This window comes from Lagenorhynchus albirostris, chromosome 2 (genome assembly GCF_949774975.1).
Source record: "Lagenorhynchus albirostris chromosome 2, mLagAlb1.1, whole genome shotgun sequence".
In the NCBI taxonomy this organism is placed as follows: Eukaryota; Metazoa; Chordata; class Mammalia; order Artiodactyla; family Delphinidae; genus Lagenorhynchus; species Lagenorhynchus albirostris.
The window spans coordinates 38,639,588-38,655,299 of NC_083096.1; the positions used below are offsets into that span (position 1 = coordinate 38,639,588).

The window sequence follows — 15,712 nt, forward strand, 5'->3', positions numbered from 1 at the left end:
GAACAAGGAGGTTAATGCTGTTGGCTTAGAAGAGGTTTGGAGATGATTCGTGCTTTTCTTTTATTCAGGCTTTTGAATGATAATTTATTATTTATTTGTGGAACATTTAGTAGTCCTTTCCTGCTACATTCCACGTCCTGTGCTAGGTGCTGGGACTCAGAGATCATGGTCCCTACTCTCTAAAGGTCCACTCCACAGGGGGAGACAGGTGTGGCAGGCAATGAGAACAGAAGTGTCTGGTGTACACTGTGATGGGAGACAGATGGGGGGCTGTGGGAACTCATAAGGAAAGACCTGCCCACCCTGGGCAGGCAGGTGTGTGTGTGTGTGTGTGTGTGTGTGTGTGTGTGTGTGTGTGTGTGTGTGTGTGTGATGCGATGCGATGCAGGTGGGATAAGGTCATGGCAGGAGGAGGTGTGATAGGAGGAGGATTATGTCTGTATCCCCTTGAATAGTGATGGGTCCCTGGGAGAACAAGTAAGATTCTGTCCTCTAGTGTCATGTTTATGGTTTATTGTTTTTATTTCTGTTTCTCTTCCTAGAAACTCTCAGCGTGGGCCACGGGACCCTTTGTCACAAGGAGCAATGCTGCCCCGATGGGAACTGTCTTTTTACCTGTTTGCTTCCCTAGGCTTCCACTTCTATTCTTTCTATGAAGTTTACAAAGTCTCCAGAGGTAAGGCCCCAACTTTTCTAAACTTGTATCAAGAAAGAAAGATGGAGGAGGGAGTGCTCAGAGGTGGAAGATTCAGGAAGGTAGCCTCCTGGGCTCAGGGTGACTTGAGCTCTGCTTTGCTTTCCTCCTGTCTTGGACAGTTTGAATCAATGACCTGAGTCGTGGAGTTTTCCACCCTAATCCTGGATCTTTTAGGGGATCCTGTGGCTGGTCTTCTGTAATAAGAAGGTTTGATTCAATGGCTACTGAAGGCCATGGAGATGATTTGCATTCATAATTAGCAGTAATCTCTTTAACTTCTCTCTCGCCATTACTCCTCTCAGACACATGGAGGCCCGGACTGTTTACTCTTCTTGTTCTGCTGTCCACAGTGCTTTTGTGCACATGTTGAAGAGGACTCATTACCAAGTCCTCATGCCAGCCCATGGGAAGGGGCATGGGAACCCTCCTTTCCTTTAAGGGCAGCTTGGAATAAACATTACCCTGTCACTTCTGCTCACACCAGTTGGCCAGCACTGAGTTCCCTGGCCCCAGCTGGAAGGCTGGGAAATCTTGTCGTTAGCTTGGTGGCCGTGTGCTACATAAAACTTCCCATACTGGGGAAGAATGGAAGAAAGAATTTTGGAGGGTCCATGAGTGAGCTCTTCCGTAGTCAGGGACAGTTTCCTAGAGGTGATGGTGAGCCTTGTTTTAAGGAAGAACAGAAGTCAGCCAAGTAGAGAAAGGGGCAGAGGCTCTGTGGACAGAGGTGTGTTTGCAGGCAAATGGACCAGCATGTGCAATGCCATTGGGGTGTGAGAAAACACAGCATGATCTGGGAACCCCAAACCACTCAGGAGGGCTGGAGTGTAGTGTGGGGAGGGAGAGTGGTAAGAGTTGAGCTTAGATCAAAGAGTGAGATAGATTGTGAATGACATTGTGTATTCGTTTGGCCGAGGAGTCTGGACTTTATCTTGAAGGCAGGGGAGTTTGCTGAAAGTAATTGTGGTCTCTTAAAATGGCAAAGGTAGGTTTTGGGAAGCACAGCTGACAGTGCTGCGCCCCCAGCAGCTGCCTCGCTGTGGATCACTGGGACTGATTTGCGGCACTGGGATCAGCTTTGCCCGCATTCTACATATGTCCCGCTCAAAGCCATGGGAGAGACTGACCATCTAAAGTAGATGAAGGGGGCTTCCCTGGTGGCGCAGTGGTTGAGAGTCTGCCTGCCGATTCAGGGGACACGGGTTCGTGCCCCGGTCAGGGAAGATCCCATATGCCGCGGAGTGGCTGGGCCCATGAGCCATGGCCGCTGAGCCTGTGCATCCGGAGCCTGTGCTCTGCAACGGGAGAGGCCACAACAGTGAGAGGCCCGTGTACCGCAAAATAAATAAATAAATAAATAAAGTAGATGAAGACTGTTTGGTCAAGGCTGTCCAAGGCTCCCTGGCTGGAGCCTCTGAGCTCTCAGGGCCCATGTGCAAGGAACCCACCTGGTTTTTGTCAGGCACCCTGTTAGGTACTTTATGTACCCTGTCTCATTCTATCTTTACAGCAGCCCTGTGAGATGGTGTGTTACTTAGAAGATAGGCTTGGCTGCAGAAACATAGCCTCCAGAATAACTGTGGTCAGGGCTGGTATGGTGTCTGGATAGCATCCATGACCCTGGCTCCTTCTACTATGTTCCTCTGCCATCCTTGACATATGGTTCCACCTCATGACGTGAGGTGGCTGCTCCAACTCCAGCTGCCATGTTCGCTTTTTTCCCAGCAGGAAGCATGCAAGGGAAGGGCGAGGGCAGACCCACTCTTTTTTTAGAGCATAACCTTGGAAGTTGCTTATGTCGTATTCTTTCATGCGCTGTTCGTTAGAACCTAGTCCGTGGCCATGTCAACTATGAGGGAAACTAGTAAATGTAATCTTTGCTTGGGAGGCCATCTTTTTCCCAGCTAAACCAAAGGGTTTTATTATAGAGGAAGAAAGAAAGAATGGGTGTGAGCAGTTAATCATCAGTCTTTTCCATAAAATGGGTGCGATTGTTGTCCATTGTTACCTAACAAACCATCCTGAAGCTTTGTGATTTAAAACAACTATACCGCCATTTATTATCTCTCACTGTTCTGCGAGGTTCTTTTCCTTTGAAATAGACTGTTTTTTTAAGAGCAGTTTTAGGTTCACAGCAATATTGAGCAGGAAATACAAAGAGCTTCTATGCACTCAGCGCCCCCTGGCAAGCACAGCCTCCCTGACTATAGCATCCTGCGCCAGAGTTGATACAGTTTGTTACAATTGACAAACCTGTATTGATTTATCATTATCATCCAAAGTCCACAGTTTATAGTAGGGTGCATTCTTGGTGGTGTTCATTCTGTGAGTTTTGAGAAGTATAAATTACAGGTACCCATCGTAGTATCATCCAGAGTAGTTTCACTGCCCTAAAAATCCTTTGTGCTCTGTCTGTTCATCCCTCCCTCCCCTTTAACCACTGGCAACCCCTTATCTTTTTACCAGCTCCATAGTTTTACCTATTTCAGTTTTTAAAAAAAATTTTTTTTTTTTTTTTGGCCACACTGCACAGCTTGTGGGATCCTAGTTCCCTGACCAAGGATCGAATCTGGGCCCCCTGCAGTGGAAGTGCAGAGTCCTAACCACTGGACCCCCAGGGAATTCCCAGTTTTATCTGTTTCCAAGTATCCTATAGTTGGAATCATACAGTATGTAGCCTTTTCACGTGAGTTTCTTTCACTTAATATGCATTTAAGGTTCCTCCATGACTTTTCATGGCTTGGTGGCTTCTTTCTTTTTAGTGATGAACAGTATTCCATTGTCTGAATGTACCACAGTTTATTCATTCACTTACTTAAAGGCATCTTGGTTGTCTCCAAGTTTTGGCAATTATGAATAAAGCTGCTATAAACATCCATGTGAAGGTTTTTGTACGGACATAAGTTCTCAGCTCTTTTGGGTAAATACCAAGGAGCAATGGCTGAATTGTATGTTAAGAGTATGTTTATTTTTATAAACAGCTTTCTTCCAAAGAGTTGCCAGTTTTCTTCCAAAGAGGCTGTATCATTTTGCCCTCCCGCCAGCAATGGGTTCCTGTTGCCCCACATCCTTGTCAGCATTTGGTGTTGTCAGTGTTTTAGATTTTGGCCATTCTAATAGGTGTGTAGTGGTGTCTTGTTATTGTTTTAATTTGCATTTCCCTGATGTGTATTGTGGAGCATAGTTTCATATGTTTGTTTGCCATCTACATGCTTTGATGAGCTGTCAGGTGAGGACTTTTGCCCATTTTAAAATCAGATTGTTCATTTTCTCACTGTTGATTTTCAACAGTTTTTGGTATCTTTTAGATAATAACCCTTTATAAGATATGTTTTTGCAAATATTTTCTCCCAATCTGTGGCTAGTCTTCTCATTCCCTTTACAGTGTCTTTCATGGAGCAAAACTTTTAAATTTTAACACAGGCAGCTTATCAATTTTTTTCTTTCATGGATTATGCCTTTGGTGTTGTATCTAAAAAGTCATTGCCACGTCCAAGGTCATCTAGATTTTCTCTGATGTTATCTTCCAGGAGTTTTATAGTTTAGCATTTTACATTGAGATCTATGATGTCCATTTGTGAAGGGTGTAAAGTCTGTGTCTGGATTCATTTTTTTTTGCATGTGGATGTCCATTTGTTCCAGCACCTTTTGTTGAAGAGGCTCTCTTTGCTCCACTGTATTACCTTTGCTTGTTTGTCAGAGACTGGTTGTGTATATTTATGTGGGTCTATTTCTGGGCTGTCTATTCTGTTGCATGGATCTCTTTGTCTGTTCTTTTACCCATACCACACTGTCTTGCATACCATAGCTTTTTAGTAAGTCTTGAAGTTGAATAGTACTGGTTGTCCGACTTTGTTTTCCTCCTTCAATATTGTGTTGTCTGTTCTGGGTCTTTTGCCTCTCCATATAAACTCTACAATCAGTTTGTTGATATATACAAAATAACTTGCTAGGATTTTGATTTGTGTTGCATTGAATATATAGATCAAGTATGGAAGAACTGATATCTTGACAATATTGAGTCTTTTCATGAGCATGGAATATATCTCCATTTATTTAGTTCTTCTTTGATTTCTTTAATCAGAGTTTTGTTGTTTTCCTCATATATAACATGCATATTTTGTTAGATTTATACCTAAATATTTCATTTTGGGGGGTGCTGTTGTTTTTAATTTCAAATTCTACTTGTTCATTGCTGATATATATTTGTTTATTTATTTTTTGGCTGCGTTGGGTCTTCATTGCTGCACGCAGGCTTTCTCTAGTTGCAGCAAGCGGGGGCTACTCTTCGTTGTGGTGTGCGGGCTTCTCATTGTGGCGGCTTTTCTTGTTGCAGAGCATGGGCTCTAGGCGCGCAGGCTTCAGTAGTTGTAGCACATGGGCTCAGTAGTTGTGGCTGGTGGGCTCTAGAGCACAGGCTCTGTAGTTGTGGCGCACGGGCTTAGTTGCTCCGTGGTATCTGGGATCTTCCTGGACCAGGGCTCGAACCCATGTCCCCTGCATTGGCAGGCGGATTCTTAACCACTGTGCCATCAGGGAAGCCCCATTGCTGATATATAGTAAAGCGACTGACCTTTATATATTAACCTTGTTTCCTGCAACCTTGCCATTATTGCTTATTAATTCCAGGAGTTTTTTTGTCGATTCTTTGGTTTTTCTAGATAGACAATCATGTTATCTGCATACAAAGGCAGTTTTATTTCCGCCTTCCCATTCTGTATACCTTATATTTCATTTTCTCCTCTTACTACATTAGCTAGGATTTCCAGTACAGTGTTGAGAAGGAGTGATGAGGGGGAACATCCTTACCTTTTTCCTGATCTGAGCAGGAAAACTTCTAGTTACTCACCATTAAGGATGATGTTAGCTGTAGGTTTTTGTGGGTGTTCTTTACTCAGTTGAGGAGGGTCCTCTCTATTTCTAGTTTACTGGGAGTTTTGAATCATAAATGGGTGTCGGATTTTTTCGAATGCTTTTTGTGCATCTACTGATACGCTCATGTAATTTTTCTTTGGCCTATTGTTTTGATGGATTACATGGATGGAGTTTCATGTTCTGTGAGACTTTGTTTTTAATCAATCTGGATTGGACTTAGCTGGGCAGTTCTTCTGCTTTGTGTGCTGTTGCTGGGCTGCAATTATCTGGTGGCTCAGCTAGGCTGAAGCGTCCAAGATGGCTGGTTATCAGCCAAGAGCTCAGCTGGAGGCTGTCAACTGGAATGCTGTGGCTCTCTGTATGTGGTTCTCCACGTGGCTTTGAAGAAGGAGTATTGCATGCGTGTAAAACCAGAAACTGCAGATCTCTTAAAGCCCAATCTGGGAAGTTGCGTAGGTCACTTCTGCCTCACTTATTGGTCAAAGCAAATCATAGGGCCAGTCCAGATTCAAGGGGAGGAAGGACTATGGCTTTTTATGGCTGGAGCAGTGCACGTAGACACGGAGACAAGGAATTGATAGTGGCCAACTTTGGAGTCTCTCTACCACAATGGGTGTTATACTTCTTTACCCAGATGGGGATACTGAGGTTGAAAAATATAACTTGTCCAAGGCCACACATCTAATAAATAATGGAACAGGTTTGTCCAACTCTAGACCCAATATTTTATTCTATTCTGCCACTCGTATTTATTGATAATTTAATTTCCTAAAGCAGCTTGCTTTATAGGAGAAGCCCTTTTATCCATTATACTGTAAAAGTTCAAACCTTAAAATTTTATCCCACTGGAACAAAATTTTTCCTTCTTATGTGGTGAAAGCTACCGGGATGGAGGTGGGAGGGGATCCTTCTGTGGAGAATACAGAACTTTTCTGCATCTCAGTTGATCCAGCGGCTGTCATCCTGTTTGATTTATTACTGACCACACCCTAGCCTGGAGCTTCTTTTATCCTTCAGGCTTTTTCTCTTAATACCATTGCCAAAGTGGCCGCTCCCAAGAAGTGTCTTATTTCTCTATTCCTTTTTCCATTCAGCTCGTGGAAGCCAGATCCCCCTGCCTTGCCAAAGTGTGTTTAACGCAATGTTGAGTTTTTTTTGCTCCATGTCTTACTATCTAATTCAGGAAAAAGTGCCACTTAACCCAATTATGGAAGTAGATCCACTGGGAAAACTGTCTCTTCTTTGAACTTTTTTGGGTGTTTGTTTCTGGAGCAAATATAGGGCCTAGAACATACTAGAGGCTCAGAACTTATTCGTTAAGTGGAATGCCACGGGTGGGCACTTACACGGCTGCTTTCTCTGGGCGCAGAGCAGGCATCTCATTCACTGCTCTCTTCCCCATCAGCAGTAGCAGGGTGGTCTGACCATTAGGGGCAGCAGCAGACTGATTATAACAGCCCTAGTCACAAGGGATCTCTTGGTAAATCCACAGCAGGGACTGAACAGAACAGCCCTTCTTCCACTCAGCTCTTCCAAGAGTCTACATAGAGTATGTCAAAGTCATATGGAAATGCTTGGGGGTGGGGTGGTGGTGGTAGTGGTGATCTTCTATGCTTGGTGACCTCTCCCCTGGTATTCTGCAGTATTGTGGCTAATCCAAACCTGCTACATTAAGTTTGTGTCTTATGGTTTAGAACATGTAGAAATACTTTTATGTCTCTCTGATTGCACTTAATTTGAGGAAAGATACAATGTGTCATGCAGTAACCTTGAAAGAATTAATGCCTCTGCCTAAAAGAGGGCTATGTATTTTTGTTGCTCATATCAGCTTAATGCAGTTCTTGGAATGAAAACAGTTGAATTCTCATCAGTGAAAACCATTGGTGATAGGAGGTCACCTGGAAAAGCATCTGGAAAGGGAAGTCATGGCCTACTGTTTCAGCTTACTATTGATTTATATTCAAAATTTCTTTCTTCTTGTACCTATTTCGACATTTTGTAGCTTTCTAGCGATCTATGCATTTTATGGAGGTTTTCAACTTGATTAGTATATTGTGGTTTGTAATACTTACCTTAGAAAAAATTTGTTGTTTCTCTAGTTGGCTTTTCTCTCATTGTATACTTTGTTATTTACACCTTCTCCTTCACTCCGTCCGTCCTACTTTTTTTTCCTTTGATCAATTGTGCTAGAGATCTTATTAATCTTTTCAGCTTTGTTAGATATCTCAATTGTTTCTTTTTGTTCTCCAATTCATTGATTTCTGCCCTTATCTGATTATTCCCTTCCTTATTGTTTCTTTGGGTTTGCTCTGTTCCTTCATTCCAACTTCATGAGTTGAATGCTTAGCTCATTTATTTTGTGAGGAATCTATTTGTACTGTTTTATCGTACCTGATTGTTTTTCTCAGAAGGATGTCCGGAAGAGGAAGTATAGAGTCAAACTACATGAATGTTTTTAAGGTTCTTGATAGATAAACCCAGACTGTTCTCCAGGAAGGCTGTGCCAATTAACACGTTTTCTATTGGAGAATGTCCATCTTACCGTAGTCTCAGTAAGTTTAGCCTTTATTCTTCAATCCACCTCGTATGTATTTGGTATATTGATAAGAAGTGTGAAGAGTTAAATTACTTTTTTTCCCAAATAGGTAACCAAACACTATTTAATAAGTCTTTCTTTATTGAATTATAATGCAGTCTTGATCATGTACTAAATTATTATATCTACTAAATTCTTTTATGGATATGCACACATGCATACACACACAGTATGGGGGCTGTCTTTTCTGTTTCATTGATTTCTCAATTAATTCTTACATCAGTACTGTGCTGTTTTAATTATTTTTGCTTTTTAAATGTCTGAATATCTGGTGGAGTAAGTTACCACTCCTTGTTCTTTATTTCCGTTCTTTTCTTAGCTATTCTTACTGGTTTATTCTTCGAGATACGTTTGAAATTGACAGGTTCCAAAAAAATCTCATTAGGGTTTTAATCAGAATTACAGTAAGCCTAGAAATTAATTTGTAAATAATTGACAATCTTATAATATTGCATCCAGGAGTATGGTATTTTTTTCTCAAGGTTTCTGTTACTTCCCTTAAAAAAAGTTCATGGTTGTCTTCATAATAGGCCCTGTTAAAATTCCTAAGATTATCTGTAAGTCTTTTTCTTCGTTTTATAATTGGGAACCTTTCCAATTATATTTTCTATAATTTCTAGCTGATTATTTCTGGTCTATAGTAAAGTTGTTTATTTTGGTTTCTCTATTTTATGTTCCAAAAATTATTGAATTCTCTTAGGGTTCCACTGGCTTTTATCATTTGATTCTCCTGGTTTTTGTACTTAGATAATATCCACACATAATGATAATGGTTTTGCTTCATCTATTATTACTTAGCCAGGACTTCTAGAACAATATACTAGTTGGAAAAGAATGCTGTCCTGATTTTGTTATCCCTAACTTTAATGGAAAGCCGTATATTGTTTTACCATTAGTGAAACGCTGAATAAGCTTTTCTTTGGGAAGAAAACATGTTAAGGAATATGTCTAGCTCCCTTTTACTAAAATTTTAAAATCAGCAATACATGTTGAATTTTATCCATTTTAAAGTATCTATTCAGATGATTACATAGTTTTCCTTTCTCAACCTATTGATATTGTAATCATGTTTCCAATATAGTTCATATGGTTTCCTACAAGAAACCTACTGTGACTATGCTATTTTTAAATACACTGGTTGTTTCTGTGTTTAAAAAAATATTAATAATTTCTGAGTGAGATTAACTGGCCTGTAGTTTTATTGTTTCATCCTCAGATTTCAGTATCAGCATTCTGTTAAGTTTTTGAAATGAATGGGGAAGCTCCCCCACTGACTCCGCCAATATTATGGAACTGTTTAAGTAGTATACGAAGCGTCGGCATCAAAGTTTGATGTCATTCGCTTGTAAGTTTGTCTAGCCACAGAGTCTCTTTGGAAGTAGACTTATCGAAAACTTTTCAGTATCTTTCAGGATTATTGGTATACGTAGCTTTTCTTCTTAAGTCAGTGTGAGTAATTTATATTTTTCGATTTCATTGAAATTTTCACATGTATTAATGTACGGTTGTATGTCATGTTCTTAAAATGTTTTGAATTCTACGTGTGTCCCTTGCTTTAGGAAATTTAAAAAGATTTTGTCTACTTGGTAGGTTGATTCTCTTTTTCGAAGAACAAGCTCCTGGATTTATTTATAAAGTCTCCCATTATTCTGTTCTCTGTGATTACTTTCTGATGAACAGCAGCCGCCCTAGATCTTTTTGGCTTTACAGAGCCCAGGCTCACCTTTCATGGAGTAGCTATCTTCCTGAAAATTTGCAGTTAGAGACATTTTTATAAAAGGAACTGTGCTTTCCACTGATTTGAGTTTTTATTTCACAGGTATTTTATTTTCATTTCTTTAATCTTCAGTGACAAGCAGTTAATGTTTCTCTAAATAAACTCTGTGACACCAGAGAGCCCTGATATTTAAGCAGATATGGAGCAAGTCATTTGAATTGCCGCCTCCAGTTTCTTTTCTCTTTTTTTTTCTAGTAGGTGTTCTTAAAGTGGGATGCAAATATAGTTGAGCATATTCATCTTTTGACTTTTGTTTGTTCCTTTACATGCCTTTTCTTATCACTTGTCACTAATCCCAGCTTATGAGAAAAGGCTATAGCAGCTCATTTATGGATTAATTCTTTTATGTCGTTCATGCAACATACTAACCTGTCACAGGGGACAGGCTTTGTCAATCCGGAGGTAATTTTTCCCACTTGCTTCTGTGATTAGGAGTTTGGTTGCAAGACGGCTGGTTACTTATCTGGTGGCCCCAGTTCGGGGCAGGGAAACAAAGGCCACCAGTCCTGTGTTTGTACAGGTGCCCTTGGAACCAGGTGAGCTGGCTGCCCATGGACAGAACCACTAGGGGCCCTTCAGTTAATACAGCCTTGTGAAAGGACCCAAGTGCAGGGGGCAAGGTCTGGACAGCCTGTCTAGATAGCCAGCATTAATTGTGCTGTGGTGCAGCTAAGACTCCGAGTGTTCCATTTGTCAGGGCTTCGTGTTATATTTGATCTTTTTTTTTCCATGTTACCTATGGCCAGGGTCATAGGAAACCGTCAAGTCGCTGCCTTCCTACTGGAATTCCAAGTCTCCTGGCCCACCTGTTCCTCTCAGGCTTGCACTGGTGTTTTCTTCCTAGATTGACACTGATCCTCAAGGGAGGGGCTTGTTGGCTTCCAGAGAGCCTGCTTTCTTAAAGCCTGTGATTAACCTCTCACAAGCACTCGGGACCGGGCCCTGGGCTGGGGGGCACTTGAAGGCAACCCTCAGTGTTAGACTCTACAGCGCCTCACTCCTCAGGCCCCCTGCTCCCCCAGCCTTTGCTCTGTGTTGCGTCAAAGCTTACGGCTTTTTCTTTACTGGAGCGTTTCCATCTTAGTCTGGGGCTTCTGGCTCTCCAGGAAGCCCTAAGGATTCCCATGCAAACTGTGTGCCTGGTGGCCTGCCTTGATAGACCCCAGAATTCCTAAGGAGTCGCAGATGAGCAGCTCTTTCAGGGAGATTTGAAGGTCATTTATGTGTATATCGCTTTGCATCCTATTTACATATATGATTTGTTTTTGCTTGGGCTATTTCTAAACCACTTTATTATTCCCTGAGTGGGAACTGGAAGAGAAGCGAGAAGGAGCCCACGTACTTCTCATGGAAAAACCAGCACCTTTTCTTCCCTCTTGTGTATGATCATGTACCTGTGCATATCTGAGAGTTGCTTCCTATTCAATTCTCTTATCTTTAGAAGCCCATCTTTTCGGCTCCCTTCCCCCACTCTCATTTACTACCACGGTCTGCTCTATCCTCCGGCTTCCTAGAGAAATAAAGACTCCATAGGAGCTGATTGGAATTTTTCAAATGCATAGAAACAGCAGGACAGTTGGGCCACGGTTGGGTGTGCATGTGCCCGACAGCGGCTTGTATCAGACGAGGGTGTGTGTGTGTGTGTGTGTGTGTGTGTGTGTGTGTGTGTGTGTGTGTGTGTGTGTGTGTGTGTGTGTGTGTGTGTGTGTGTGTGTGTGTGTGTGTGTGTGTGTGTGTGTGTGTGTGTGTGTGTGTGTGTGTGTGTGTGTGTGTGTGTGTGTGTGTGTGTGTTTCCCTCCCCTTCCCTCTAATTACCCCTACCCACACCGGAATTGATTTCCCATCACACTGTTGAGGGTGAAAGGGTAGGTAGGTTAGAGGCTTTAAGTGAACGGTTTACCACCACAGCTGATTGGCGATTGAAATGCGAGCCCTCTCACTCAGCAGGTGGAATGGGGCTTTGATGTATCCCATTGTTGGGTGGTGGTTGGTGGTGGAGGGCAGGGGAAGAATCAACAGCTGACGTAGTATTGAGGGCTCATCAGCAGAAACTGCTTAATTTCTCTGCTCTCAGGCAGTTTTGTGGAGTGCTGAATTTGGGGAAGTGGAACCAGGGCACCTAGAAGAAAGGGCTGGCTCTGCCCACAGTCAGGCCTGTGTGGTGCAGAGAAAAGTGCTCAGGTAGAGAAGGCTTCTCTCCATTTGCAGCGTCCTCTTGCTTGAGGGAATGTGAGTTATGATGAAATCTCGTTCTTGCCCAAAGGGTGAGGGTGTGGGGTCCTCACCTAAGCAGGATAATCAGAGAAGTTCTGAGGGTCGTCACCCTTCACGGAAAGATCTCCTGCTACAGTTTCTCAGCTTCCGTTCTACCAAATTCTACCAAATTTGGTAGAATTCAACCAAACTTTGGTAGAACTCTACCAAATTCTATAGCAATGCATTTCAGCTAATTCAAGACGGTCTGAAGACAGAGATCACCAAAGTATCATGAAAGGATCTAAGTTGTAATTTAAATGTACGTCATACAGCATTTGTTTGTGTCAAGAAATCAGAGAAGGGTGATTGGTAGGAATTCTCCAAAAGCTGAGGGAGGGTTTTGGTGTAGAACCATACTGTCCATTGCTATAGCCGCACGTGGCTAATGAGCTCTTGAAATGTGGCCACTTCAAATTGAGATGTGCTGTAAGGATAATGTGTCCATGGAATTTTGAAGAATTAGTAAGAAAAAGGAATGTAAAATAACTCATTAATAATTGTTTAATATTGATTCCATGTTGAAATAATGTTTGGACATATTAGGGTAAATAAAATATTCTAAAATTAATTTCACTTTGAAAAATTATTTTTTTAAAGTGTGGCTACTAGAAACTTTAAAATTATAAATGTGTCTCAGATAGTATTTCCACTGGACAGCGCCAGACAGGATTTCATCTTAATTCTCATGTCTGCATACGATTCCTCTTTCCCACTAGGGGGAGATGTGTCCTAATTTGGGGGAGTCAGCTGCTTAGCTTGTAAACTTCACGGCTTTGGAATGTACCCTTTTAAAAAAGAAGCACTCACGTTTTTGCTTTGTTTCAATTCTGCATAATTCTGTTGTTTCTGGAGGTTGCACTTTGTAGGAAAGTGAAGCCAAAACAGAGGAGGCAGGAAAGCAGAGAGGTTCCCCCCTTGTTTTTGTTAGTGTTCAGAGAGACCTGTTACTTTGTTGGATTGTAATAGCTTGCTGCTTGTTTGTGGGCTGTTCCCTTGGAACTTGAGTCTGTGTACAGCACAGCGCACACACACAGACACGCACACACACACACACACACACACACACAACGTGGCCTGTGTGCAGCTGTAACAGAAAGGACCAGGGCAATCACACACAGCCACAGCACCTCCTGGACCTTAAGAAATTCAGTGTGAATGTGACCTGGAGTTGCGCCCTGTGGCACACTGGGCCCCAGGACTCGATGAGCCTCCCTTTTGTGCTTTTCCTGGGGGCAGTGTTGCCTGGGGTTTGAGGCTGGGGGTGCTGTTTGCATCTAGTGTGTGTAAATCTGCCCTTTGATCCTACTCTGAAACCAGCATCATTTCACGATTATGTTTTAGTGACGCACTCTCTCCTGGTTTTCCTTTGATCTTTCTGGGTAGCTCCTTTGTGGTCCTCTGTGTTTTTTGTATGTTTGTTGGTCCGATGAGCACTGGATTTTTCTTTTCTTGTCTATGTCTATGCAGTCTGTGCCCTTTTGGGTGATCTCAGTCATTCTGGAGGCTTCATTACTACCCTGGGGACTCCTAAGTCTTTACCTCCAACTGAGGCGCTGTTTTGAGCTCTGTCCATGCCCATCCAGCTGCCTATTGACATCAAATAGACACCCCAGACTCAACCCCCACAGCACTCCTTACCTCCCATATCATGGCATTCTTCAGCACCATTGTAATTTCTTATTATTTGTTTGTCTCTCTCATCCAGTGTACAGTAAGTCCCAGGAGAGCAAAAGTCTTGCCAATCGTGTTCTGCGTTACTCCTACTATTTCACACCGCGCCTGGTTATTGTTCACCCTTAGGAAGTATTTGAATAAGATTTTAAAATATTTTTTGTTTTAAACCAATTGTACTGTTTACTTATAAGCACATATATTACCATTATACAGTTCCATCAATAATCTTGTTAGCTTTATATCACAGGGCTATGATCACCATCATTTTGTGGCATGGTCTGTTTAAAAATTTTTTTCACCATCTGTACAAGCGGGGCATTTGCCCTCATCCCTCCTGTGCTTCCTTGTGCTGGAAGCTTTTGCGCTTAATCCCTCTCCTTTTGTGACGCTTATGACAAATTAAAGGGACATTTCCATCAGCCCCACCATGTATTTCCAGGAAATGAGGTCACAGAAATGAAGGAGTGTGACATGTTTCCATGCCTGTAGCTCAGTCCACGGGCAGCTTTTCCAGGACGTATTCCAGTTTCCTTTGGTACCTCTCCTGTTACACCAAGCCCAGTTTCATTTGGATTCGTGACTAATGCACACTGTTTTTCTTGTCAGAACATGAAGAGGAACTGGACCAAGAATTTGACCTGGACACTGACACTTTATTTGGAGGATTAAAGAAGGTACAGAGTGGATCAGTGATAAACCTTTTCCATTTTCAAACCCGGTTTCAGTGTTTTGCATCACTTTTGTATTTGGCATTGACCCAGCCATAGTACTCAGCAACGACTGGACATTAAGTACCTTTCCTGCTGTAAAAGGTGCGAGTGTGCCGTGTAGAGAAAGGCATTCCCCGTGCTTTGTCTTTATCTCATCCCATGTTCTCCTCTCAAAATACTAGAGATGTGGATCAGGAACCTTATTGGTTCATGCAGATTTCACTTTTGTAAAGTTTAGGAAGTTCCTTCCTGACCTAGCCATAGCTATTGGAGTCAAATGTGGCTCCTGGACACTCCCTATACCAACTCATGGCAACTGTGGAACTGTTTCCTTCCTGCCTCTACTGCCCCGGCCGTCCACACCCTGCAGAGCATGCTGGGAATCCCCTGCCCCTCTGCTCCCTGGTTCCGGGTGGCAGTGGGCCATTGATCCTCCACTGCAGCTCATTGTGCCTGCTTAGATGGCTGGCAGAGTGGCCGCTGTTGCTCTCCTAGTGGTGGCGGTTAGCATTTCTGTTCTTCAGAGTATGTCATGGGTAGGTACCAGACCCTCCTCTTTTGATTGCAAGATGTTAGACTACTTTCTGTGTCCCACCAGAACCCCTTTCCTCTTGAGTCTGGAGTTTTTCTCATTCTTCCCCTTTCAGTTTTCCAGGACCCCACTTCAGTAATGACTTGGACCACATGACGTCCAGCTTCAGCTCATAGTTTGGGTTCAGGTCAACCCTAGTGAGGAGCTGTGTATTTGTTTTTCTAGGCATTTGGATATGTTTAAAAAAATGATATCACACCATTGCTTTTTACTATTTTTGCTCTAAGTGTGTAGTGTGCCAGGTATATTGTAAGTTTAATCAGCTTTTGTTGGTTGGCTTGGGGCATAGAATGATGCTTGCACTCCAGGTTCGGAGCACCTGACTTACAAATGAACTTTGGAAGACAATTCGTTTCCAAACTGGGTACTGCCTCTATTGATATCTTCCTACTTTGAGAGTTACAGATCTTACTTAGAATTGAAGAAAACTGGCTTCCATTTCCATTTGATTTTCTAGGGTAACCTGTCCCTCTTCTTCCAGCTCTGGCTCTGTACAGAGCCACTGTATTAAATACATGGTTCATGTTTGTCTGGG

At 42.5% G+C, this 15,712-nt stretch overlaps 1 protein-coding gene across 7 annotated transcripts in view; it reads left to right on the forward strand.

Annotated features, from left to right (window-relative positions):
* Positions 1-15,712, forward strand: part of HHAT (hedgehog acyltransferase) — a 367,203-nt gene that overhangs the window by 11,723 nt on the left and 339,768 nt on the right. For 5 of the 7 annotated variants that reach the window (XR_009537066.1, XR_009537065.1, XR_009537071.1 and 2 more), the window contains exons 2-3: positions 543-676; positions 14,482-14,549. Coding sequence is in view for 1 of the 7 variants with exons in the window: in XM_060130771.1 (XP_059986754.1) it covers positions 586-676; positions 14,482-14,549 (159 nt within the window). In the remaining 6 variants the exon portion in view is untranslated. The remainder of the gene's footprint in view (positions 1-542; positions 677-14,481; positions 14,550-15,712) is intronic. The other 2 variants (XR_009537069.1, XR_009537072.1) reach the window with 2 other exon arrangements.